The following is a 25,527-nucleotide window of genomic DNA, read 5'->3' on the forward strand; positions in this document are numbered from 1 at the left end:
GCTCGAGAGCACCCTTACCTGCCGATCTATAAATTACGTCTCTGTAGTCTAGCATGGGTAGGATGGTCATCTGAATCAGGGTTAGTTTGGCAGCTGGGGTGAAAGAGGAGCGATTTACTACAGAGGAAACCAAGTCTATATTTACATTTTAGCCTGCAGCTTTGATATGTGCTGAGAGAAGGACAGTGTACCGTCTGGCCATACTCCCGAGTCCTTGTATGAGGTGACTACCTCAAGCTCTAAACCAGGCCTGGGCAATGGCTGGCCCGGGGGCCATATGGGGCCCACGACCTGATTCAAAGTGGCCAGCGGAATCATGCTCAGATAACATAAAATTTGCGATAGTAAAGTTTAGAAAAACGTATTTGTTATTCATATTAAAAGCTCAATGAATACTCGCCATTGTGTAATGATGTAACTCACACTGCTTGCGGGATATTTCTTTTGAAGGCACGTATAAATAACTACACGAGGACAGACAGTGACTGACAGGCAGACACACACATCAGTTACAAATAGTAGCTAGCTCAAAACACATTTTTCAAAGATAAGGAAAGTAGACAACGAATGTAGGGTGTTCCAGCAAGAGTGGACATCGAAATATTTCTGTGTTGCGGTATTAGGGAAAGCTGTGTGCAAAGAGGGCATCGCTGTCTTGAAAGACTACAACTTGTCCCGACACTTCAGACGAAGCATGCAGAGTAGAGGTCGGCCAATTAATCGGCATGGCCGATTTCAAGTGTTCATAACAATCGGTATTTTTGGATGCCTATTATGGCCGATTACATTGCACTCCACGAGGAGACTGCGTGGCAGGCTGACCACCAGTTACGCGAGTGCTGCAAGGAGGCAAGGTAAGTTGCTAGCTAGCATTAAACTTATCTTATAAAAAACAATCAATCTTAACATAATCACTAGTTAACTACACATGGTTGATATTACTAGTTTAACTAGCTTATCCTGCGTTGCAAATAATCAATGCGGTGCCTGTTAATTTATCGAATCACAGCCTACTTCGCCTAACGGGTGATGATTTAACAAGCGCATTCGCGAAAAAAGCACTGTCGTTGCACTAATGTACCTAACCATAAACATCAATGCCTTTCTTAAAATCAATACACAAGTACAGTTGAAGTCGGAAGTTTGCATACACTTTTGCCAAATACATTTAAACTCAGGTTTTCACTATTCCTGACATTTAATCCTAGTAAAGATTCCATACATGAAGGGAACATTTCGGCATTTGCTGTATGACTAGTGAGGAAGTCCATATTGCAAATGTACGGTCCCTTACTAGACGTCCGCGAACGTTTGTAAAATCGGTGGACGGCGCCGGGCGGCGCACCGGGGCCGGATCTTCCTGGAAGTCATCGAACGAAGTCTCTCGGACGTTCGGTTTCCATTTAATACATTTTTTACATTTTGGTCATTTTTCACCTGTCCCGGATTATACCACAGGAGGGCGAATGGAGGGTACATGGAATCATATTGCAAATGTAACAAACATCACCAATCATGACATGGTCTTTTCTCCTAAACGGAAAAGACTTCAAAGATGAAACTTGGTGAGCATTGGTTTGACATAATGGGCAGTTGGCCCCGAACAAGATGGACTCGAGGCCTCAACGCTTTTTGAGTTAAGGCCATTTTTCTGGGATCAAAAGTCAAAATTTTAAATAGAGCGCTAATTTGACCGCTTCACGTCAAAGTACATGAGCCTACGGTGTCAGGAAAAAAGGAACCAGACATTTATCTATCGTCATTTAACCTCTCTAGGGTAGGGGGCAGTATTTTCACATCCGGATAAAAAACGTACCCGATTTAATCTGGTTATTACTCCTGCCCAGAAACTAGAATATGCATATAATTGTTTGATTTGGATAGAAAACACCCTAAAGTTTCTAAAACTGTTTGAATGGTGTCTGTGAGTATAACAGAACTCGTATGGCAGGCCAAAACCTGAGAAGATTCTGTACAGGAAGTGCCCTCTGACCATTTCTTGGCCTTCTATAGCCTTTTTATCGAAAACAGAGGATCTCTGCTGTAACGTGACATTTTCTAAGGCTCCCATAGGCTCTCAGAAGGCGCCAGAACGTTGAATGAGGACTCTGCAGTCCCTGGCTGAAAAACAGTAGCGCATTTGGATAGTGGTCGATCTGAGAACAATGACATGCGTGCACGTGAAGAGTCCATTTTCTTCTTTCAGTCTTTGAACGAAAACGACGTCTCCCGGTCGGAATATCATCGCTATTTTACTAGAGAAATCGCATAAATTTATTTTAAACAGCGTTTGACATGCTTCGAAGTACGGTAATGGAATATTTTGACATTTTTTGTCACGACATGCGTCCGCGCGTCACCGTTCGAATAGTGTCTTGAACGCAAGAACAAAACAGGATATTTGAACATAACTATGGATTATTTTGAACCAAAACAACATTTGTGGATGAAGTAGAAGGCCTGGGAGTGCATTCTGACGAAGAACAGTAGAGGTAATCCAATTTTTCTTATAGTAAATCTGAGTTTGGTGAGTGCCAAACTTGGTGGGTGTCAAAATAGCTAGCCCGTGATGGCGAGCTATCTACTCAGAATATTGCAAAATGTGCTTTTGCCGAAAAGCTATTTTAAAATCAGACATAGCGATTGCATAAAGCAGTTCTGTATCTATAATTCTTAAAATAATTTATGTTTTTTGTGAACGTTTATCGTGAGTAATTTAGTCAATTCACCGGAAGTGTTCGGTGGGAATGCTAGTTCTGAACGTCACATGCTAATGTAAAAAGCTGTTTTTTGATATAAATATGAACTTGATTGAACAAAACATGCATGTATTGTATAACATAATGTCCTAGGAGTGTCATCTGATGAAGATCATCAAAGGTTAGTGCTGCATTTAGCTGTTTTGGTTTTTGTGACATTATATGCTAGCTTGAAAAATGGGTGTGTGATTATTTCTGGCTGGGTACTCTCCTGACAATCTAATGTTTTGCTTTCGTTGTAAAGCCTTTTTGAAATCGGACAATGTGGTTAGATTAACGAGAGTCTTGTCTTTTAAAATGGTGTAAAATAGTCATATGTTTGAGAAATTGAAGTAATAGCATTTTTAAGGTTTTTGAATATCGCGCCACTCGATTCCACTGGCTGTTGACTAGGTGGGACGATTTCATCCCACATACCCGAGAGAGGTTAAATTGGGGTCACAGTAGCTGTTTTGAAGGGTTAAAAAAGTCACATCTTTCCAAAACTTCATATGTGTGACTAGGTAACCCTCATGAACTGTATATCAGTCATTTATTCCATCAGATTAAAACTCACACACACACACACACACACACACACACACACACACACACACACAGCTAGTGTGGGGCTTAGAGACATATAGTGCCTGCAATAGTTACCTTCGTTCGAATGATTCAAGAACCGTCAGACCTAGAGCTCTGAAACTTTAGAAACCTGTTCTAGAGCTCCAGTCGATGGTGAATTATGTGGCTCTAGAAGGTTCTCAGACTGAGAAACAGCCTCGTACATTTGCAATATGTTCAATTCATTTTGAACATCACAAATGGCGACATTTAGAAATGTCTGTCGCAAGACAAGGTGCATTGAAACCGCCTCGGCCCATAGACGGACCCCAACGTTAGCTCATTCAAGGACCCCGTAGCAACGCCCTGAAAAAGTGGATTTTCAGCACCAATTAAGGGCGTTTCTCAGGCACTGAATGACCTATTGAGCCGACACTTGGGATTCGGGGTCGCCTCACATAGGCCTACACATAATGTCAGAGCTGGACCCGCAGCTAGAACGTAACTATGTGTTTTATGTTTTTTATGGTTTAAACTGAAGGCGCTGTGAATTTTGGGACTGCTCTGATATGTGATAGTTGGCTTCTAAACGAGTTGGAAAAAGTGGATTTGGTGTCAGATGGTATCAGTTTGGTGTCAGAATGACATCTAATTGACTGATGGACGCTGACTTGCTGGGTGACGAGCAATGGAGAGGAACCAGTGTCACTGCCCGGCCATCCCGAGTTCATCGGGCCAGTCAATTTTGCATTTCTGCAGTATTTTTGAGCAGGTCAAATTCGTAATGGTCATTTTGGACTTTTTTCAAAAAATCGGTAAAAAAACAAAAGAGTCCCACTTTTCCCTCATCATACATGACAAATAGACCATCTAGGTTGATTCATGGCTTAACATCGGGCTATATATCATTTGGGCAGTATAAATTCCATTTGGACATGGTTCACTGACTTTTGGGTTTGGAAACCGACTTCCAATGATCGTACATGGCAAAATGGACAAACATCCTGATTTGGCACATTCAATACTTTCATACATGTATAATTGACCAACAAATTATTGGACATTTCATTTGGACATTTCTTATGGCATTTGGCAAAAAAAATAAAAAAAGATGTCACTTTTGACTTCCTATGAAATCATATTGCAAATGGACAAAACATATGCCTTATGTACAAGCAAAAACAACCCCAAAAATGTGTCAATAAAATATCAAAAGTATATTCATACAGTTCTTATACATGTGTAATTGACAACAAAAAAATCGAAAGACGGTCCAGAAAGCACTTTTTTAACCTGTTTGGGATAGGGGGCAGTATTGAGAATTTTGGAAAAAATATGTGCCCATTTTTAACTGCCTCCTACACCAACTCAGAAGCTAGAATATACATATTATTGTTCAGGTTAACCCTAAAGTTTCTAAAACTGTTTGAATGGTGTCTGTGAGTATAACAGAACTCCTATGGCAGGCAAAAACCTGACAAGGTTTCAAGCAGGAAGTGGCCTGTCTGACAAGGAGTCGTGCGTCTTGCATCTGTTTATTGAAAAGTAAGGATCTTAGCTGTAACGTGACAATTCCTAGGGCTCCAATAGGCTCTCAGAACCCGGGAAAAACCTGAAAGATGACGAGGCGGCCTCTGGCTGAAACAACAGATTATCGCTTTTGGTAAGTGGCCGATCAGAGGACCATTGAATGAGGCGCGTGCACGATTCGCCCCCGTGGAGAAATTTCATTCGGCTGTTTAGGCTCATTGCAGATTCCCGGTCGGAATATTATCGCTTTTCTACGAGATAAATGGCATAAAAATTGGTTTTAAACAGCGGTTGACATGCTTCGAAGTACGGTAATGGAATATTTAGACATTTTTTGTCACGCCATGCGCCATGCTCGTGACCGTGATGTAGCATTCTGATAGTGTCTAGAACTCACGAACAAAACGTCGCTGTTTTGATATAACGATGGATTATTTGGGACCAAACCTACATTTTGTTATTGAAGTAGAAGTCCTGGTAGTGTATTCTGACGAAGAACAGGAAAGGTAAGAACATTTATAGGAAATGTGATTTTGGTGAAGGCTGAACTGGGTGGGTGTCTAAATAGCTAGCCTGTGATGGCTGGGCTATGTACTTAGAATATTGCAAAATGTGCTTCATCCGAAAACCTATTTTAAAATCGGACATATCGAGTGCATAGAGGAGTAATGTATCTATAATTCTTAAAATAATTGTTATGCTTTTTGTGAACGTTTATCGTGAGTAATTTAGCAAACTGTTAGTAAATTCCCCGGAAGTTTGCGGGGGGTATGCTTTTTCTGAACGTCACATGCTAATGTAAAAAGCTGTTTTTTGATATAAATATGAACTTGATTGAACAGACATGCATGTATTGTATAACATAATGTCCTAGGTGTGTCATCTGATGAAGATCATAAAAGGTTAGTGCTGCATTTAGCTGTGGTTTGGATTTATGTGACATTATATGCTAGGTTGAAAAATGGGTGTCTGATTATTTCTGGCTGGGCACTCTCCTGACATAATCTAATGTTTTGCTTTCGTTGTAAAGCCTTTTTGAAATCGGACAGTGTGGTTAGATTAAGGAGAGTCTTGTCTTTAAATAGCTGTAAAATATTCATATGTTTGAGAAATTGAAGTAATAGTATTTCAAGCGATTCAAAAATCGCGCCACTGAATTCAGGTGGCTGTTACGTAGGTGGGACGAATTCGTCCCACCTGCGCCAGAGAGGTTAAGGGGGTGATAAGTTTTCGAAAGATAATTCATTTTTTCAAAATTTGACTGAAAATTCACTGTGGAGAGCGCTCGCCATCTGTTGGATATTTGCTGTGATTTGGCACATTCAATACTTTCATAATTGACAAAAAAAAGAATTGGACATTTTCATTTGGACATTTCTAATGGCATTTGGCAACAAAAAAAAGTCACTTTTGACTTCCTATGAAATCATATTACAAATGCATAAAACATATGCCTTATGCACAAGCAAAATGTCAAAAGTATGTTCATACAGCTCTTATACATGTGTAATTGACATAAAAATCAAAACATTTCCCAAAAACGGTCACTTTAACTTCTTGAGGCTACCTGGGACGTTAGCGTGCCCCCCGTGGCGCACCCTATCAACAGTAGGTGCATATCAAGAGCGGCAAATTTAAAACCAAATAAATGTACAAATTCAAATTTCTCAAACATACAACTAACTTACAGCCTTTGAAAGATAAACATCTTCTTAATCTAACCACGTTTACCGATTTCAAAAAGGTTTTACGGGGAAAGCATAAAGTTAGGTTATGTTAGGAGAGTACATTGACAATAGCGGTGTGCAATGCATTGTCGATTCAAAGACAGGCTTCACCAAAACCATACAATCAGCTAAAATTATGCACTAACCTTTTACAATCTCCATCAGATGACACTCCTAGGACATTATGTTAGACAATGCATGCATTTTTAGTTCTATCAAGTTCATATTTATATCTAAAAACAGTGTTTTACTATGGCGTTGATGTTCAGGAAATCGTTTCCCTCCAATACCGGCAGTCAAGTCATGACAACAAAATAATTAATTAATTAATATTAGAAAACATTGCTAAAATATTATATTGTCATTCAAAGAATTATAGATTTACATCTCTTGAACGCAATGGACTTGTCAGATTTAAAATCACACTTTGCAATAATCTGAGCACTGCGCCAGAAAAATACGCATCGCGATACAGACTAACCGCCATGTTGGAGGAATCTAAAATCGAAAATACTATATAAATAATCCATTACCTTTGATTCTCTTCATCAGATGTCACTTCCAAAGAGTCCCAGGTCCATAACGAATGTACTTTTGTTCAAAAAAGCTCATCATTTATGTCGAAAAACCTCCGTGTTGTAGCGCATGATCTAAGCCAGCCGGACTTCACTTCAAGAACGGAAAAAATATATTTCCGTTCGTTCAAACGTTGTATCGCATAAATCATTAGGGCCTTTTTAAACCAGAACATGAATAAAATTCAAGGCGGACCATTGGGTTTTCTTTTAAAACGTTTCGGAATGAGAGTACCCACCATCAAATCGCACGCCAGGTGTCCTAATGGACCATCACGTTCCATGGCTCTTATTCGGTCAGATCTCACTGTAGAACACTCAAAACACTTTGTAAAGGCTGGGGACATCTTGTGGAAGCAATAGGAAGTGCCAGAATATTGCTCAGCCCCTTTGTTTTTCAATGGCATAGGCTCAAAGTCAATTCAACACATCAGGTATCCACTTCCTGTCAGAATCTGTCTCAGGGTTTTGCCTGCCAAATGAGTTCTGTTATACTCACAGACACCATTCAAACAGTTTTTGAAACTTTAGGGTGTTTTCTATCCATATATAATAAGTATATGCATATTGTAGTTACTGGGTAGGTGTAGGAGGCAGTTAAAAATGGGCACATATTTTTTCAAAAAATTCTCAATACTGCCCCCTATACCCTAACAGGTTAAGGGGGTGATGGAAAAAAAAAAAAAAAAACTCTTCAAAATTTGGGCCTTGGGTGTTGACTTGTGTTACATTTGCAATATGAAAATCCACGGTGGAGCGCGGTCGCCATCTATAGGATTTTTGGGGTGTGACACTTGGCATTTGCCATATGAAATTTGCAGTATGATTTGGATGAATGTGGACCAAATTGGGTGGTATTGTCATTAGGGTGTATGATTCGTGCAGTGCCAATATATCCCCATTCATTTTTGTCCATTTGGAGGGGGTCTTCCCTTACATGTTTTAGGTCAGTTAGGATCACCACTTTATTTTAAGAATGTGAAATGTAAGAATAATAGTAGAGAGAATGATTTATTCCAGCTTTTACATACACCCAATTAGTATTTGGTAGCATTGCCTTTAAATTGTTTAACTTGGGTCAAATGGTTCAGGTAGCCTTCCATAAGCTTCCCACAATAAGTTATGTGAATTTTGGCCCATTCCTCCTGACAGTGCTGGTGTAACTGAGTCAGGTTTGTAGGCCTCCTTGCTCGCACACACTTTTGCCCACACATTTTCTATAGAATTGAGGTCAGGGCTTTGTGATGGCCGCTCCAATACCTTGACTTTGTTGTCCTTAAGCCATTTTGCCACAATTTTGGAAGTATGCTTGGGGTGATTGTCCATTTGGAAGACCCATTTGCGACCAAGCTTTAACTTCCTGACTGATGTTGCTTCAATATATACACATAATTTTCCTGCCTCATGATGCCATCTATTTTGTGAAGTGCACTAGTCCCTCCTGCAGCAAAGCACCCCCACAACATGATGCTGCCACCCCCGTGCTTCATGGTTGGGATGGTGTTCTTCGGCTTGCAAGCATCCCCCTTTTTCCTCAACTTAATGATGGTCATTATGGCCAAATAATTATATTTTTGTTTCATCAGACCAGAGGACATTTCTCCAAAAAGTATGATCTTTGTCCCTATGTGCAGTTGCAAACTGTAGTCTGGCTTTTTTATGGCGGTTTTGGAGCAGTGGCTTCTTTCTTGCTGAGCGGCCTTTCCGGTTATGTCGGTTATAGGACTTGTTTTACTGTGGATATAGATACGTTTGTACCTGTTCCCTCCAGCATCTTCACAAGGTCCTTTGCTGCTGTTCTGGGATTGATTTGCACTTTTCACACCAAATTACGTTCATCTCTAGGAGACAGAACGCAACTCCTTCCTGAGCGGTATGACGTCTGCGTGGTCCCATGGTGTTTATACTTGCGTACTATTGTTTGTACAGATGAACGTGGTACCTTCAGGCGTTTGGAAATTGCACCCAAGGTTGAACCAGACTTGTGGAGGTCTACAATTTCTTTGAGGCCTTGGCTGATTTCTTTTGTTTTTTTCACCATGATGTCAAGCAAAGAGGCACTGAGTTTGAAGGCAGGCCTTGAAATGCATCCACAGGTACACCTCCAATTGACTCAAATTATGTAAATTAGCCTATCAGAAGCGTCTAACACATGACATAATTTTCTGGAATTTTCCAAGCTGTTTAATGGCACAGTCAACTTAATGTATGTAAACTTCTGACCCACTGGAATTTTGATCGTGAATTATAGTGTCTGTATACAATTGTTTGAAAAACGACTTGTGTCATTCACAAAATGTATGTCCTAACCCACTTGCCAAAACTATAGTCTGTTAACAAGAAATTTGTGGAGTGGTTGAAAAACAAGTTTTCATGACTCCACCCTAAGTGTATGTAAACCTCCGACTTCAACAGTATATATATATTTTTAAACCTGCATATTTAGTGTTAGCTGGTAATATTAACTAGGGAAATTGTCACTTCTCTTACGTTCTGTGCAAGCAGAGTCAGGGTATATGCAGCAGTTTGGGCCACCTGGCTCATTGCGAACTGTGTGAAGACCATTTCTTCCTAACAAAGGCCGTAATTAATTTGCCAGAATTTTACATATTTATGACATAACATTTGAATGTTGTGCAATGTAACAGCAATATTTAGACTTAGGGATGCCACCCGTTCCGTATTTCGCTGAAAAAATGAACGTTTTGTTTTTGAAATGATAGTTTCCGGATTTGACCATATTAATGACATACGGCTTGTGTTCATTATAGTTAAGTCTGATTTGATAGAGCAGTCTGAGCAGTGGTAGGCAGCAGCAGGCTCGTAAGCATTCATTCAAACAGCACTGTCCTGCGTTTGCCAGCAGCTCTTCACAATGCTTGAAGTACAGCACTGTTTATGACTTCAAGCCTATCAACTCCCGAAATTAGGCTGGCAATACTAAAGTGCCCATAAGAACATTCAATATTCAAAGGTATAGGAAATACAAATGGTATAGAGAGAAATAGTCCTATAATTCCTACAATAACTATAACCTAAAACTTCTTAACTGGGAATATTGAAGATCCATGTTAAAAGGAACCACCAGGTTTCATATGTTCTCATGTTCTGAGCAAGGAACTTAAACATTAGCTTTTTTACATGGCACATGTCGCACTTTTACTTTCTTCTCCAAGACTGCTTTTGCATTATTTAAACCAAATTCAACATGTTTCATTATTTAGTTGAGACTAAATCAATTTCATGTATTATATTAAGTTAAAATAAGTGTTCATTCAGTATTGTTGTAGTTGTCATTATTACATTTTACATTTACATTTTAGTCATTTAGCAGACACTCTTATCCAGAGCGACTTACAGTAGTGAATGCATACATTTCATACATTTTTTCTCCGTACTGTTCCCCCGTGGGAATCGAACCCACAACCCTGGTGTTGCAAACACCATGCTCTACCAACTGGGCCACACGGGACCATATATACATATAGAAAAGTCGATCGATTTTTAATCGGTATCTGCTTTTTTTGGTCCTTTTTTTGGTATCTGCTTTTTTCGGTATCGGCGTTGAAAAATCATAATCAGTCGACCTCTAATGCAGAGAAATATAGGAATATGTCTTCTGAGCAGAGGGCAAGTGCATCGAAAGTGTTGCTTTCTCAGTTGCAGAAGCAGCAAGGACTTTTTACAAAACTGCATTCAGCAAACGACGGAATTGTGAGAGCTTGCTATGTACTGTCCCACAAAATTGTAAAACATGACAAGCCATTCGCTGAGGGCGAATTCATTAAATAATGTTTAATTGACTCTGCAGCAATATTTTGCCCCGACAAGAAAGAGCTGTCAGAATGTTTCCCTGTCAAGATGAATAGTGACACGGCGTGTTGAGGACAACACAGAGAATATGGAACAACAGTTGAAAGACAAGGTAAAGGATTTCACCTATTTCTCCTTGGCCCTGGATGAGAGCAGTGATGCATGACACTGCGCATTTTGTTGATATTCTTACGAGGCGTAAGACCAGACTTTGAAATTACAGAGGAGCTTGCTTCAGTGCAGTCAATGAAGAGCACAACCACAGGGAAATATTTATTGCAGGTTAGTAAGTGTGTGGCAAAGCTGGGACTGAGTTTTGAAAAGTTATCCAGTGTGACCACTAATGGGTGCCCAAACTTGACGGGAAAAAACATTGGCCTTTTGAAAAGGATACAAGATCAAGTAGCTGAGCTGAACCCAGATCAGAAAATTATTTTCCTGCATTGCATTATTCATCAGGTGCTCTGTAAATGTGTCCTGAAAATGGCCATGTTGTGGATACAGTCAATAAAGTGGTAAACTTCTTAAGAGCGAAATTTAAACCACAGACAGTTTGTCTCACTGTTGGAAGAGAAAGAGTCGGGTCATGCAGATCTCCCCTACCACACAAACGTGAGATGGCTGAGTTTGGGGAAGGTGATTTTAAAAGGGTGTGGGACCTGAAGTCGGAGATTTCTGAGTGTTTGCAAATGAAGGTAAAATGTGAATTTCCCTCAACTGCAAGATATAGAATGGTTGGCTGATTTTGCCTTCACCGTGGACATCATGGCCCTCATGAATGAACTGAATTCCAAACTACAAGGGAAGGGCCTTTTTGCACATCAGATGTACAGCCTTGTCAAAGCCTTCAAGGGAAAATGACTCCCCCTGACCCGCCAAGTAGAAGCCAACAATCTCACCCACCTTCTGACACTACTAGTCTGTTCCCTATCAGATGACCAGCGGGAGAAGTATACATCGCTGCTGCGTGCTTTGAACAGTGAGCTTTCTCATCGTTTTGAGGATTTCAAAGTGTTGGAAAATGACATGCTGTTTGTTTCCTCTCCTTTCACCTTCAATGTGGATAACGCTCCCACTGACCTGCAATTTATGCTTATCGATCTTCAGTCTGATGCAGTGATTGTTTTGATTAGAAAACATTGTCACTGATGAGGTTCTATGCATCTCTTGAACAAAATTTTCCGAAGATTAGGAGTAATGCTCAGATGTTTGTACTGTTTGGGTCAACCTATGTATGTGAACAGACATTTTCTGTGATGAAATATACCAAGTCAAGACAAAGTTTCTCTTACTGACTCTCAGCAATCCTGCGCATAGTGACGTCAGAAACTATACCTGACTGCTCTAGTCAATGCCCATCAGAGACTTCACTCCTCACACTGATTGAGTAGTTTAAATGTAATGTTGAGCTCACTCTTTCCTGTGTTTTTGTGCATACCCGTTAACAAGAGTTCTGTCCGTGGTGCTGAATGCACAGTGTACTTTTCCCTCCGTGTAGTTCATTGCATGTTTAATAATGAAAATACCTACTAAAAGGAGAACATGGATGTGGTTTATTTCTGTGGATGTTAAAAAAGTAAAATAAATAGCATATCTGGATGTGATTTACAGTAGATATCTGTCAACACAGTCATACGCATGATGTATAATCCCGTAATAGGATTCTGGACCGCGATGGCAAAAATATATTCTAATTTGGCCCTCCATGGAAAATAATTGCCCAGGCCTGCTCTAAACCCTTGGAGGTAGCAATGACACCGTTGGGGAGAGGGGCATTCTTCTTACCAAACCACATTACCTTTTTGTTTTGGAGATGTTCAGAACAAGGTTAAAACCTCTTGACGGTCGCCTAGGATAGGGGGCGCAACAGCGATTTTTGAAAAAAATACGTGCCCATTTTAAACGGCCTCCTACTCAAACTCAGAAGCTAGGATATGCATATAATTAATAGTTGTGGATAGAAAACACCCTAAAGTTTCTAAAACTGTTTGAATGGTGTCTGTGAGTATAACAGAACTCATATGGCAGTCAAAACCCCGAGACAGATCGTAACAGGATGTGGAATTCTGAATTGCGGACTCAACTTCATCACTTTGCCTATAAATCACACCGTGAGCTATGGTTCATTGAGCACTTCCTATTGCTTCCACTAGATGTCCCCAGTCTTTACAAAGTGGTTTGAGTCTTCTACTGTGAAAACTGACAGAATGAGAGGCTGTTGATCTTGGTCACATGGGGAGGGCCATCACCATTATGACGCCGGTGCCCCTGGCTACCCTCCCCTTTCGAAACGTTTTGAAAGACAATGCAACCGTCCCCCTTGAATATTATTGGAGCTCTGGTTGAAAAAGGCCCTAAAGATTTATGTTATACAACGTTTGACATGTTTGAACGAACTTAAATATTTTTTTTTTGCATTTTGGTGAGAGAAGTCCCGCGGACGACGGTACATTTGGTGCAGCCTTCAGAACGCGCTAACAACAAGAAGCTATTGGGACATAAATTAACTTTTTCGAACGAAAATACATTTGTTGTGGACCTGGGATTCCTGGAAGTGCCTTCTGATGAAGATAATCAAAGGTAAGGGATTATTTACAATCGTATACAAGAGTAGATTTGATATTCGATTGTTCCAAGATGGCGCTGACCTGTAACCGTAGCCTATTTTTCTGAGTATCGCATCCCCTTTTATCGCAAAGTGTGATTACCCAGTAAAGTTATTTTTAAATCTGGCATTGCGGGTGCTTTCACGAGATGTCAATTTATAATTCTTAGAATGACAATATTACATTTTAAAAATGTTTTCGAATAGTAATTTAGTAAATTGTAGCGCTGTTTCAGTGGATTCATTTGAGGGAAAATAGTTAGTCAACGTCACGTGCCGATGTAAAATGCTGTTTTTATATATAAATATGAACTTTATCGAAAAAAAGAATGCATGTATTGTGTAACATGATGTCCTAGGAGTGTCATCTGATGAAGATTGTCAAAGGTTAGTGCTGCATTTAGCTGTTTTTTGGTTATTTGTGATGCATGTGGTTGGTCGGAAAATGGCTGTGGCTACTTTTACGATATACTCCTAACATAATCTGTTTTGCTTTTGCTGTAAAACCTTTTTGAAATCGGACAACGTGGTTCGATTCAGGAGAGGTGTATCTATAAAACGATATAAAATAGTCCTATATTTGAAAGGCTTGATAGGCTTTTTCGCTGGATGTTGATCCCGCATACGGGACGGAGAACGTCAAGATTAAGAGTAGAGAGAGCTTGTTGTAGAGATATTTAACACAAAATCCGGGGAGGGGACAGCTGAGTATAAGACAATAATCTGCATATAAATGGATGAGAGAGCTTCCTACTGCCTGAGCTATGTTGGTGATGTAAATTGAGAACAGCGCAGGGCCTAGGATCGAGCCTTGGGGTACTCCCTTGGTGACAGGCAGTGGCTGAGACAGCAGATGTTCTGACTTTATACACTGCACTCTTTGAGAGCGGTAGTTAGCAAACCAGGCCAAAGACCCCTCTGACACATTACTCCTTAGCCAGCTCACAAGAATGGAATGGTCTACCGTATCAAAAGCTTTGGCCAAGTCAATAAAAATAGCATCACAACATTGCTTAGAATCAAGGGCAATGGTGGGAAAAGGGCAAAGGTGGGGAATTTATTTTTGAAATGTATGCATTCACTACTGTAAGTCGCTCTGGATAAGAGCGTCTGCTAAATGACTAAAATGTAAAATGTAAATGTGACATCATTGAGGACCTTTTAAGATTGCAGTGACACATCCATAACCTGAGCGGAAACCTAGATTGCATACCAGAGAGAATACTATAGACACCAAGAAACCCATTAAGTTGATTATTGACACGTTTTTCCAACACTTTTGATAAACAGGGCAAAATAGAAATAGGCCCATAACAGTCAGGATCAGCTTGATCTCCCCCTTTTTAAATAAAGAATGCACTGTGGCTGCCTTCCCAGAAAGGAGAGACCAGTTAAAAAGGTCTGAGAAAGGCTTGGCGACGATAGGGGCAGCAACCTTAAAGAAGAAAGGGTCTAAACCATCTGACCCAGATTTTTTGGGGGGTCAAGTTTCAGGAGCTCTTTTAGCACCTCGAACTCAGTGACCGCCTGCAGGGAGAAACTTTGTAGCGGGGTAGGGGAAAAAGAGGGAGAAGTGTCGGATAGTCGCAATAGAATGGGTGGGAGATGAGGAAATGTTAGATGGGCAGGGAGGCATGGCTGAGTCAAATAGGAATCGTGACTTAATGAAGTGGTGATTAAAGAGCTCAGCCATGTTCTTCTTGTCAGTAACAACCACATCATCAACATTAAGGGACATGGGCAGTTGTGAGGAGGAGGGTTTATTCTCCAGGTCTTTAACCGTTTTCCAGAACATCTTGGGGTTAGACCCACAGAGCGAGAACTGCTCCTTAAAGTAACCAACTTTGGCCTTCTGGATAACCTGAGTGTGCTTATTTTTCAATTGCCTGAATGAGAGCCAGTCAGTCTGAGTATGTGTGTGCCAAGCCTTTCGCCAAATGCAGATCTTGAGGTGTAGTAACTCTGCAAGATCACCTGTTTTTAACTCTAATTTTCTTTATGGGTGCGTGTTTGTTACCACTGAAAATATAAAAAAAGAAGGTTCAAGCGTCATCGACAGAGGGGATCAAGCTGATTCTATACCATTTTACAAGGCTTGCGCATTGTTTGTTTTTTTAGCAAGCGTCTATGACAAATCAGGACAGGTTGTTTCACTGAGCAGCCATTAAACACAGGCTGTAAGACAGTGATCACTAAGTTCATTACAGTAAACACCAGACTGAAATCTATCAGGATTATTTGTGAGGATAACATTGAGGTGAGTAGCCTTTTCTGGGTGTTTGGAGTCATACCTTGTGGAAATGGTAATAAACTGAGAAAGATTTAGGGAGTCCCATTGCTTTAGGACTTGGTCAGGTGGTTTAAGCATGTCACAGTTTAGGTCACCAAGCAGGACAAATTCAGACTTAGTGTATGGGGCCAGGAGAGAGCTTAGGGCAGGTAGGGTACAGGCCGGTGCTGATGGAAGACTATAGTACCCAGCAACGGTCAACAAAGAGTTATTGGATTAAAAAAAATAATAATTATGCTTAAAACCAGCAAATCAAATTGTTTGGGGACAGACTTGGTGGAAACAACCGAGCACTGAAGGTGTTCCTTGGTAAAGAATGCCACTCCCCCACCTTTGGAAGATCTGTCTTGCCAAAAACAAAGGTATAACCAGAAAGGTTAACATTAGTATTCAGTACACATCTGGATTGGAGCTGTGAACGCACACTTTCAATTGATCCATTTTAGGTAATAAGCTTCTAGTGTTAACGTGCAGAAAACCCAGGCTTTTACGAGAGCAGCAATCAGTGAAGCAGATATCAGAGCACAAGTTCGAATTGGGGCAAGCAACAGTAGATGGGCCATATTCATATATACTGTACATATGAATATGTATATATGAATAGTGTGTAAATAATATTTTTGTTGTCTCTTGGTGTCTTTCCAATATATATCTCTTATTTAATGCATTATATTATGTTCTAGTCTATAACTGTTCTGTACTTTGTCATTTTATGTGGACCCCAGGAAGAGTGGCTGCTGCATGTGCAGTAGCTAATGGCGATCCTACTAAACTAAACATACACAGCCAATGAAGAAGAGGGTTCTGTTTAGTATTCATTATGAGTCAGGTGATTGTAAGTGAACCTATTGATTTAAAGCCGTCTCATTAAATGACTGATGTGGAGGAATTTTGTGTGTGCAGGAAAATGACATCTTGGGCTGGGAGAAGGGAACTGGGAAGAAATGGGGCAAGAGTAAGAAGAAAGGAGGAGGGACGGACCTAAGTCTGGAGGAGATAAAGAAGCAAGCCGCTGTGCAATGCCTGCGTTCAGCATCTGATGAAGTAAGTGCCGTTCCACTCCAGTGTCGCCACATCTCTTCACCCCATGTTTTTGTACACGTAGTTTACTCAGCATTGCTCATGCACTCCTGAGAAATTGAAATGATACATTTCACTGACTCTTTGAAGCTTGAATATTCAGGAGCAGTTGCATATAATGATAATTGGTACAGCAGTTATGTGGTTATTTTGGCACACACCAGCGTGTAAGCTACAAAGTTGAATATGTTGAGTCATTGAAGAATGGCAGAAGCATGTACAGTGCCTTCAGAAAGTATTCATACCCCTTGACTTATTCCACTTTTTGTTATGTCATGTTCCTTTTTCTCAGGAGTGGCTTCCATTTGGCCATTCTCCCATAAAGCCCAGATTGGTGAAGTGCTGTAGACTGTCCTTCTGGCAGGTTCTACCATCTCAGCCAACGAACTCTGTCGTTCTGGCAGAGTGGTCATTGGGTTCTTGGTCACTTCCCTGACCAAGGTCCTTCTTGATTGGTCGCTCAGTTTGGTTGGAATGCCAGCTCTGGGTAGTTTCAATTTCCCAATGCTTGAGACCACTGTACTCTTGGAACCTTTCAACACTCTAGAAATTGTCTTATACATTTCCCCAGATATACTTCTCTGAGCTCTACAGACAGTTACTTGGAATCATGGTATATTTTCTGCTCTGATGTACAGTACATTCGGAAAATATTCAGACACCTTGACTTTTTCCACATTTTGTTACGTTATTATAAAATGTATTATAGTTTTTTTTTTACCGCTCAATCTACACACAATACCCCATAATGATTTTTATACAAACAAAATATATAAATAACATTTACACAAGTATTCAGACCCTGTACTCGGTACTTTATTGAAGCGCATTTGGCAGTGATTACAGCCTCAAGTCTTTTTGGGTATGACGCTACAAGCTTGTCACACCTGTATTTGGGGAGTTTCTCCTATTTTTCTCTGCAGTTCCTCTCAAGCTCTGTCAGGTTGGATGGGTAGCGTCGCTGCACAGTTATTTTCAGGTCTTTCCAGAGATATTAGATTGTGTAAAAGTCCGGGTTCTGGCTGGGCCTCTCAAGGACATTCAGAGACTTGTCCCGAAGCTACTCCTGCTTTGTCTTGGCTGTGTGCTTAGGGTTGTTCTGTTGGAAGGTAAACCTACACCCCAGTCTGAGGTCTTGAGTGCTCTGGAGCAGGTTTTCATCAAGGATCTCTGTACTTTGCTCTGTTTATCTTTCCCTCTCCTGACTAGTCTCCCAGTCCCTGCCTCTGAAAAACATCCCCACAGCATGATGCTGCCACCATGCTTCACTGTAGGGATGGTGCCAGGTTTCTTTCAGACGTTATGCTTGGCATTCAGGCCAAAGAGTTGAATCTTGTTTCATGGTCTGAGTCTTTTTAGGTGCCTTTTGGCAAACTCACAGAAGACTGTTGTCTTTTTTACTGAGGAGTAGCTTCTGTCTGGCCACTCTACCATAAAGGCCTGATTGGTGGAGTGCTGCAGAGTTGGTTGTCCTTCTGGAAGGTTCCCCATCTCCACAGAGGAACTCTGGAGCTCCTTCAGAGTGACCATCTGGTTCTTGGTTACCTCCCTGACCAAGGCCCTTCTCCCCAGATTGCTCAATTTGGCCGGACGGCCAGCTCTAGTAAGTGTCTTGGTGGTTCCAAACTTCTTCCATTTAAGAATGATGGAGGCCACTGTGTTCTTGGGGACCTTCAATGCTGCAGAAATGTTTTGGTACCCTTCCCCAGATCTGTGCCTCGACACAATCCTGTCTCGGAGCTCTACGGACAATTCCTTCAACCTCATGGCTTGGTTTTTGCTCTGACACGCACTGTCAACTGTGGGACCTTATATAGACAGGTGTGTGCCATTCCAAATCATGTCCCATCTATTTAATTTACTACAAGTACAACTTCATTGGAGTCCAGAAACATCTCAAGGATGATCAATGGAAACAACAGGATGCACCTGTGCTCAATTATGAGTCTCATAGCAAAGGGTCTGAATACTTATATAAGTAAGGCATCTTTTTTTCTATTTTTTTTTTTTGTACATTTGCAAAAATGTCAACCTGTTTTTGCTTTGTCATTGTGGGGTATTGTGTGTAGATTGAGGATATTTTTTTTAATCAATTTTAGAATAAGGCTGTAATGTAACAATTATATAGACAGGTGTTTCTTTTTTAAATCATGTCCAAACAATTGAATTGGCCACAGGTGAACTCCAATCAAGTTGTAGAGACATCTCAAGGATGATCAAAGGACATTGGATTCACCTGAGGAAGACCCTTAGTCAAACCATTATTATCATCATCATCATATGATACTTGGCATTGACCAGCCTTATTTTGTGATTGCTCTCCAGGATTTTCACAGCCAGTGTGATGTAATGAGCGTTTACTGGCAATGTTGGATTGAGGTCAGCAGAGTGAAGAACTGTGAACCAGTAAAAGACTCCCATGTGCACTCACACTGTTACACTCAGTATTGAGATAATGTTATGTGTGATGTTGCAGAGGTGTCAATGCATGTAAGCGAGTGCCCAGTTTAATAAACCTGCATTATCCCCCAAAAAATTCGGACATTTTCCTTAGCGGTTGGTTGGCAGTAGTATAGTATCAAAAGCAGCCTGTAGTAGAGCGAGTGTGTGAGGGCTGGGATAGAGCTGGAGGGGGTATAGGGGGAAGGGTCTGCAAGGTAGAGGAGTGTGCTGCTCTCTGGGGGACTGGACTGGACTGCAGTCTTTTTTTTAACCAGCACATGCTGCACAGGATTGCAGCACAGGATTGCAGCACAGAGAGCAGAGTGTGTGCGTGTTGCCTGTCAGCTGACCGGCATTAACACAATGATGCAAGAGGAAACACAGGGCCATGGGAGAAACTTAGCTTTTTTTTACTGGGCGGCATGGTAAGGAATGTCACTTTCTGTCAGAAAGAGTGCGAGAAGGGGGAGTGTGTAAATGTAAAAGATTTTTGACTAATCCGGCCCTCTATATATAGATATAGATATATATATCTCTCTCTCTCTCTCTCTCTCTATCTCTCTATCTCTCTATCTCTCTATCTCTCTATCTCTCTATCTCTCTATCTCTCTATCTCTCTATCTCTCTATCTCTAGCGGTCCTCACCGAATGCAGTTGCTTTTATGATGGTGTCTGTTGAGGCATTTTGACATGGCTGTCTTTATATAGACCAGATCGTAGCAGGCCTTGTTTACAGAAAAACAGATCACTTCATCTTTGTTCAGCGAGTAAGTTATCAATAGGTATAAGGAAGAAGTAGGTGTCGGAGAACTTTGTCTAATGCCTGATATTTTGTAAGTGTTTTGTTGGAAAGACAGGTGGTTGTTTGGGCTATGCTTAGTCATTCTCTCGCAATATTTCTCCCTCTTAGCTAAATTTAACCAGTGTTTTACACAAGTACATAGAGTAGCCATCCAAATAGAAAAAGTAGCCGGCCAGGTACCGGCACCCCTGGGTTTTATTTTTTTTGCAGAAGGAGCTCTATTTTGGTAGCCTCTGGTACATTTATAAATGCCTTGATTCCATCTGAAATACACAGCAAAAAAATTGAATCCTTTGTTGAGTTTACCTCCGACTGGGAAAAATGTGTTGTTATATTGTGTAGAAAGATATAACTACAGTGCCTTGCGAAAGTATTCACCCCCCTTGGCATTTTTCCTATTTTGTTTTCTTACTACTTGGAATTAAAAAGGATTGTTGGTGTTTGTATCATTTGATTTACACAACATGCCTACCACTTTGAAGATCAAAATATTTTTAATTGTGAAACAAATAAGACAAAAACTGATCTTGAGTGTGCATAACTATTCACCCCCCAAGTCAATACTTTGTAGAGCAACCTTTCGCAGCAATTACAGCTGCAAGTCTCTTGGGGTATGTCTCTGTAAGCTTGGCACAACTATCCACTGGGATTTTTGCCCATTCTTCAAGGCAAAACTGCTCCATCACCTTCAAGTTGGACAGGTTCCGCTGGTGTACAGCAATCTAAGTCATACCACAGATTCTCAATTGGATTGAGGTCTGGGCTTTGACTAGGCCATTCCAAGACATTTAAATGTTTCCCCTTAAACCACTCGAGTGTTGCTTGAGCAGTATGCTTAGGGTCATTGTCCTGCTGTAAGGTGAACCTTCATCCCAGTCTCAAATCTCTGGAAGACTGAAACAGGTTTCCCTCAAGAATTGCCCTGTATTTAGTGCCATCCTTCAATTCTGACCAGTTTCCCAGTCCCTGCTGATGAAAAACATTGTCACAGCATGATGCTGCCACCACCATGCTTCACTGTGGGGCTGATGTTCTTTGGGTGATGCGAGGTGTTGGGTTTGCGCCAGACATAGCATTTTCCTTAATGGCCAAAAAGCTCAATTTTAGTCTCATCTGATCTGAGTACCTTCTTCCATATGTTTGGGGAGTCTCCCACACTCCAATGGCTTTTATTGGCCACTCTTCCTTAAAACCCAGCTCTGTGGAATGTACAGCTTAAAGTGGTCCTATGGACAGATAGTCCAATCTCCGCTGTGGAGCTTTGCAGCTCCTTCAGGGTTATCTTTGGTCTCTTTGTTGCCTCTGATTAATGCCCCACTTGCCTGGTCTGTGAATTTTGAAAGGTGGCCCTCTCTTGGCAGGTTTGTTGTGGTGTCATATTCTTTAAATTTTTTATAATAATGGATTTAAATGGTACTCTGTGGGATGTTCAAAGTTTCTGATGTTTTTTTATAATCCAACCCTGATCTGTACTTCTCCACAACTTTGTTCCTGACCTGTTTGGAGAGCTCCTTGGTCTTCATGGTGCCGCTTGCTTAGTGGTGTTGCAGACTCTGGGGCCTTTCAGAACAGGTGTGTGTATTTACAGTAGGGAGAACAAGTATTTGATACACTGCCGATTTTGCAGGTTTTCCTACATACAAAGCATGTAGAGGTCTGTAATTTGTATCATAGGTGCACTTCAACTGTGAGACGGAATCTAAAACAAAAATCCAGAAAATCACATTGTATGATTTTTAAGTAATTCATTTGCTTTTTATTGCATGACATAAGTATTTGATCACCTACCAACCAGTAAGAATTCCGTCTGTTCTCCACTCATTACCTGTATTAACTGCACCTGTTTGAACTCGTTACCTGTATAAAAGGCACCTGTCCACACACTCAATCAAACAGACTCCAACCTCTCCAGAATGGCCAAGACCAGAGAGCTGTGTAAGGACATCAGGGATAAAATTGTAGACCTGCACAAGGCTGGGATGGGCTACAGGACAATAGGCAAGCAGCTTGGTGAGAAGGCAACAACTGTTGGCGCAATTATTAGAAAATGGAAGAAGTTCAAGATGACGGTCAATCACCCTTGGTCTGGGGCTCCATGCAAGATCTCACCTCGTGGGGCATCAATGATCATGAGGAAGGTGCGGGATCAGCCCAGAACTACACGGCAGGACCTGGTCAATGACCTGAAGAGAGCTGGGACCACAGTCTCAAGGAAAACCATTAGTAACACACTACGCCGTCATGGATTAAAATCCTGCAGCGCACACAAGTATGTCTATTTCTATGTTGGTGCTAATATGGTTCCCAATTAGAGGCAGCTGTTTATCGTTGCCTCTGATTTGGGATCATATTTAGGTATTATTTCCCCACCTGTGTTTTGTGGGATATTGATTGATTGTTAATGTGTTTGGGCACTATGTCCTCACGGTCTTTGTAAGTTTTGTTATTTCATTTTGTTAGTTTCACTTAAATATGTGGAACTATACTCACGCTGCGGCTTGGTCCGCTCATTTCCAAGAACGTGACAGAATATCCCACCAAACCAGGACCAACCAGCGTGTTCACCAGGTAAAGGACATGGGAAGAAGTGATGGGTGGATGCGAAACCCTTCCTTGGTGACAGACGGAAGGTAATAATGGAGGACAGCGACGACGCCAGGGTTCGTGGCCACAGAAAGCCCAAGGACAACCCCAAGTTTTTTTTTGGGGGGGGGGGGGCACAAGGGGTGGCCGGTCGAGCTGAGGAGAGTGCCAGAGCCCGAATGGCAAACTCTGGAGGAGCTTGTCATCAGACCACGGCCACAGAAACCCCAAGGTTTGTTTTGGGGGGGGGGGGGCACATGGAGCTGGCGGCTGAGCTGCGGGAAGAGCCAGAGACTGTCAGGGAGGCAATGGAGAAGTTGGGGGAGAGAGAGAGATGTGCAAGTGTGTTCTGCTCAACATTCGACCAGAAGATCCGGTTAGCAGTCTGACACGCATCTGGCCTCCAGTGTGCCTCCCCAGTCCAGTACGTCCTGTCCCTGCTCCTCGCACTCGCCCTGAAGAGCGTGTCACCAGTCCGGTGCAACCTGTGCCGGCCCCACGCATCATGCCTCCTGTGCGCCTCTCCAGTCCGGTAAGTCCTGTGCCTGCTCCTCGCACTCGCTCTGAAGTGCATGTCCCCAGTTCGATACGTCCTGTGCCTGCTCCTCGCACTCGCCCTGAAGTGCGTGTCACCAGTCCGGTGCCACCTGTGCCGGCTCCACGCATCATGCCTCCAGTGCGCCTCCCCAGTCCGGTACGTCCTGTGCCTGCTCCTCGCACTTGCCCTGAAGTGCGTGTCCCCAGTCCGGTACGTCCTGTGCCTGCTCCTCTCACTCGTCCTCAACGCATCAAGCCTCCAGTGTGCCTCCCCAGTCTGGTACGTCCTATTCCTATTCCCAGTCCGGAGCCTCTGGCGACGGTTCCCAGTCCGGAGCCGGAGTATTCCTTTGTGCCAATGTCCAGGCACGGCGTTCAGCCCGGTGCGATGGCCGGATCCGTGGTCTGGGCGGGGGCTACGACCTGCACCGGAGCCGACACTAATCACCCCCCCCACCCTCCCCATTTGGTTTCAGGTTTTGCGGCCGGAGTCCGCACCTTTGGGGGGGGGGGGGTACTACTGTCACGCCCTGACCATAGAGAGCCCTTGGTTCTCTATGGTGTAGTAGGTCAGGGCGTGACTAGGGGGTGATCTAGTATGTCTATTTCTATGTTGGTGCTAATATGGTTCCCAATTAGAGGCAGCTGCAGCTGTTTATCGTTGCCTCTGATTTGGGATCATATTTAGGTAGTTATTTCCCCACCTGTGTTTTGTGGGATATTGATTGATTGTTAGTGTTTTTGGGCACTACGTCCTCACGGTCTTTGTAAGTTTTGTTTTGTTAGTTTCACTTAAATAAATATGCGGAACTATACTCACGCTGCGCCTTGGTCCGCTCATTTCCAAGAACGTGACAGGGATGAATACTTTTGCAAGGCACTGTATACAACTTTAAATGACTGAAAATGTATGAATTCACTGTGATGTTAGTTTTGGATATTGTCTAGGCCTATATGATCAGGACTAAGATAGCATTACACTTTAAACTGTAACTTGTCTTCTCTTGAGATTTAAAGTATTATTTACAGTTTTACTGCAAGATATAAATTGACACAGTGATGTTGCTCAAATTATGTATTTTATTTAAACAGAAAAATGAAGAAAATAGCCCACATTATCATGAAATTAAAGGTTTTGTTTTAACAGGTTTCAGTTTTTTCCGGTTTTAGCTATCAAATCAAAGTTGGACATTCTAAATCCACAAAAATGCTTAAACCACATCAGGTGACCATCTGAGGGGCGGTAGAAAACCGCTACCAACCACTCAGATTTTTTACCAGGCAAAATATTTGTTTGCCATTATTACACCAAAAATCACAAACAACCGATCAGCATGCTTTGTAATGTTTCTAAAAACACACATGTATTACTCGTAATGGTGCATATTGCTCAATTTAATGTGTGAACTGTCTTTTAACCAATGTACTGTATTAAATTAAATAATTTGAAACAATAGTAAAAAGTAAAACAAACTGTTCTACAACTAAACATTAAGGAATCAACAGCCCTGCCACAAAATGCTGAATGATATGGCTTTTTTATTATAAGTTCAGGTCTCTAACGCTGACATTTTTTACAAGGACTACATAAGTTGATATTTAGGAGCACAAATAAATGTAGGAGCACAAGAAAATGAGGTGTTTTAATTATAAGAAAGGACTAAGTTCATGAAAAGGTTTTTGGACTACCCCAAAATATTTTTGTCATTATGTGAGTCAACAAGGAGCAGCTGAACATTTTAAGGGGCTGGCCATTACTGTGGTAAGGGCACTCCGTGTCTGTCAGAGATTATATTCTCTGTCTGCTACCAGCCTTTCATGTCAATTTGACCAATTTATACATTTGGGCTTTGAATTGAAACAAAAACTGTTCCCAAATTCTGAGTGACCACCCGCCAACTTGTCTGGTGAAATATACATTGTACCTAAATCTACCCTCATTCGGCAGGTGTTTAATTTCCCACTCTGTAGACCATGTTTGAGGTCTGGGGAAAATCTGAGAAATTACGATTTTATTTTAATGTAGTTACCCTTTAATTCAAGTGCACACAGGAATAGGCTGTTGTTTAACCAAAAATATTGTATTTTAACCTCTTACATCTAGACGTTCCGCTAGCGGAACACCTGCTCCAATATCCAATGATGGGCGTGGCGCGAAATACAAACTCCTCGAAAATCCGAAAACTTCAATTTTTCAAACATATGACTATTTTACACCATTTTAAAGACAAGACTCTC

General features: G+C 41.5%; 1 protein-coding gene across 2 annotated transcripts in view; it reads left to right on the plus strand.

Moving 5' to 3' along the window:
- Nucleotides 1-25,527, plus strand: part of LOC115194110 (uncharacterized protein KIAA0232) — a 62,576-nt gene that overhangs the window by 26,074 nt on the left and 10,975 nt on the right. For both annotated transcript variants that reach the window (XM_029753490.1, XM_029753491.1), the window contains exon 3: nucleotides 16,749-16,889. In XM_029753490.1, coding sequence (XP_029609350.1) covers nucleotides 16,749-16,889 — 141 coding nt within the window. The remainder of the gene's footprint in view (nucleotides 1-16,748; nucleotides 16,890-25,527) is intronic.

The sequence above is a fragment of the Salmo trutta genome, chromosome 5, assembly GCF_901001165.1.
Source record: "Salmo trutta chromosome 5, fSalTru1.1, whole genome shotgun sequence".
NCBI classification, from domain to species: domain Eukaryota; kingdom Metazoa; phylum Chordata; class Actinopteri; order Salmoniformes; family Salmonidae; genus Salmo; species Salmo trutta.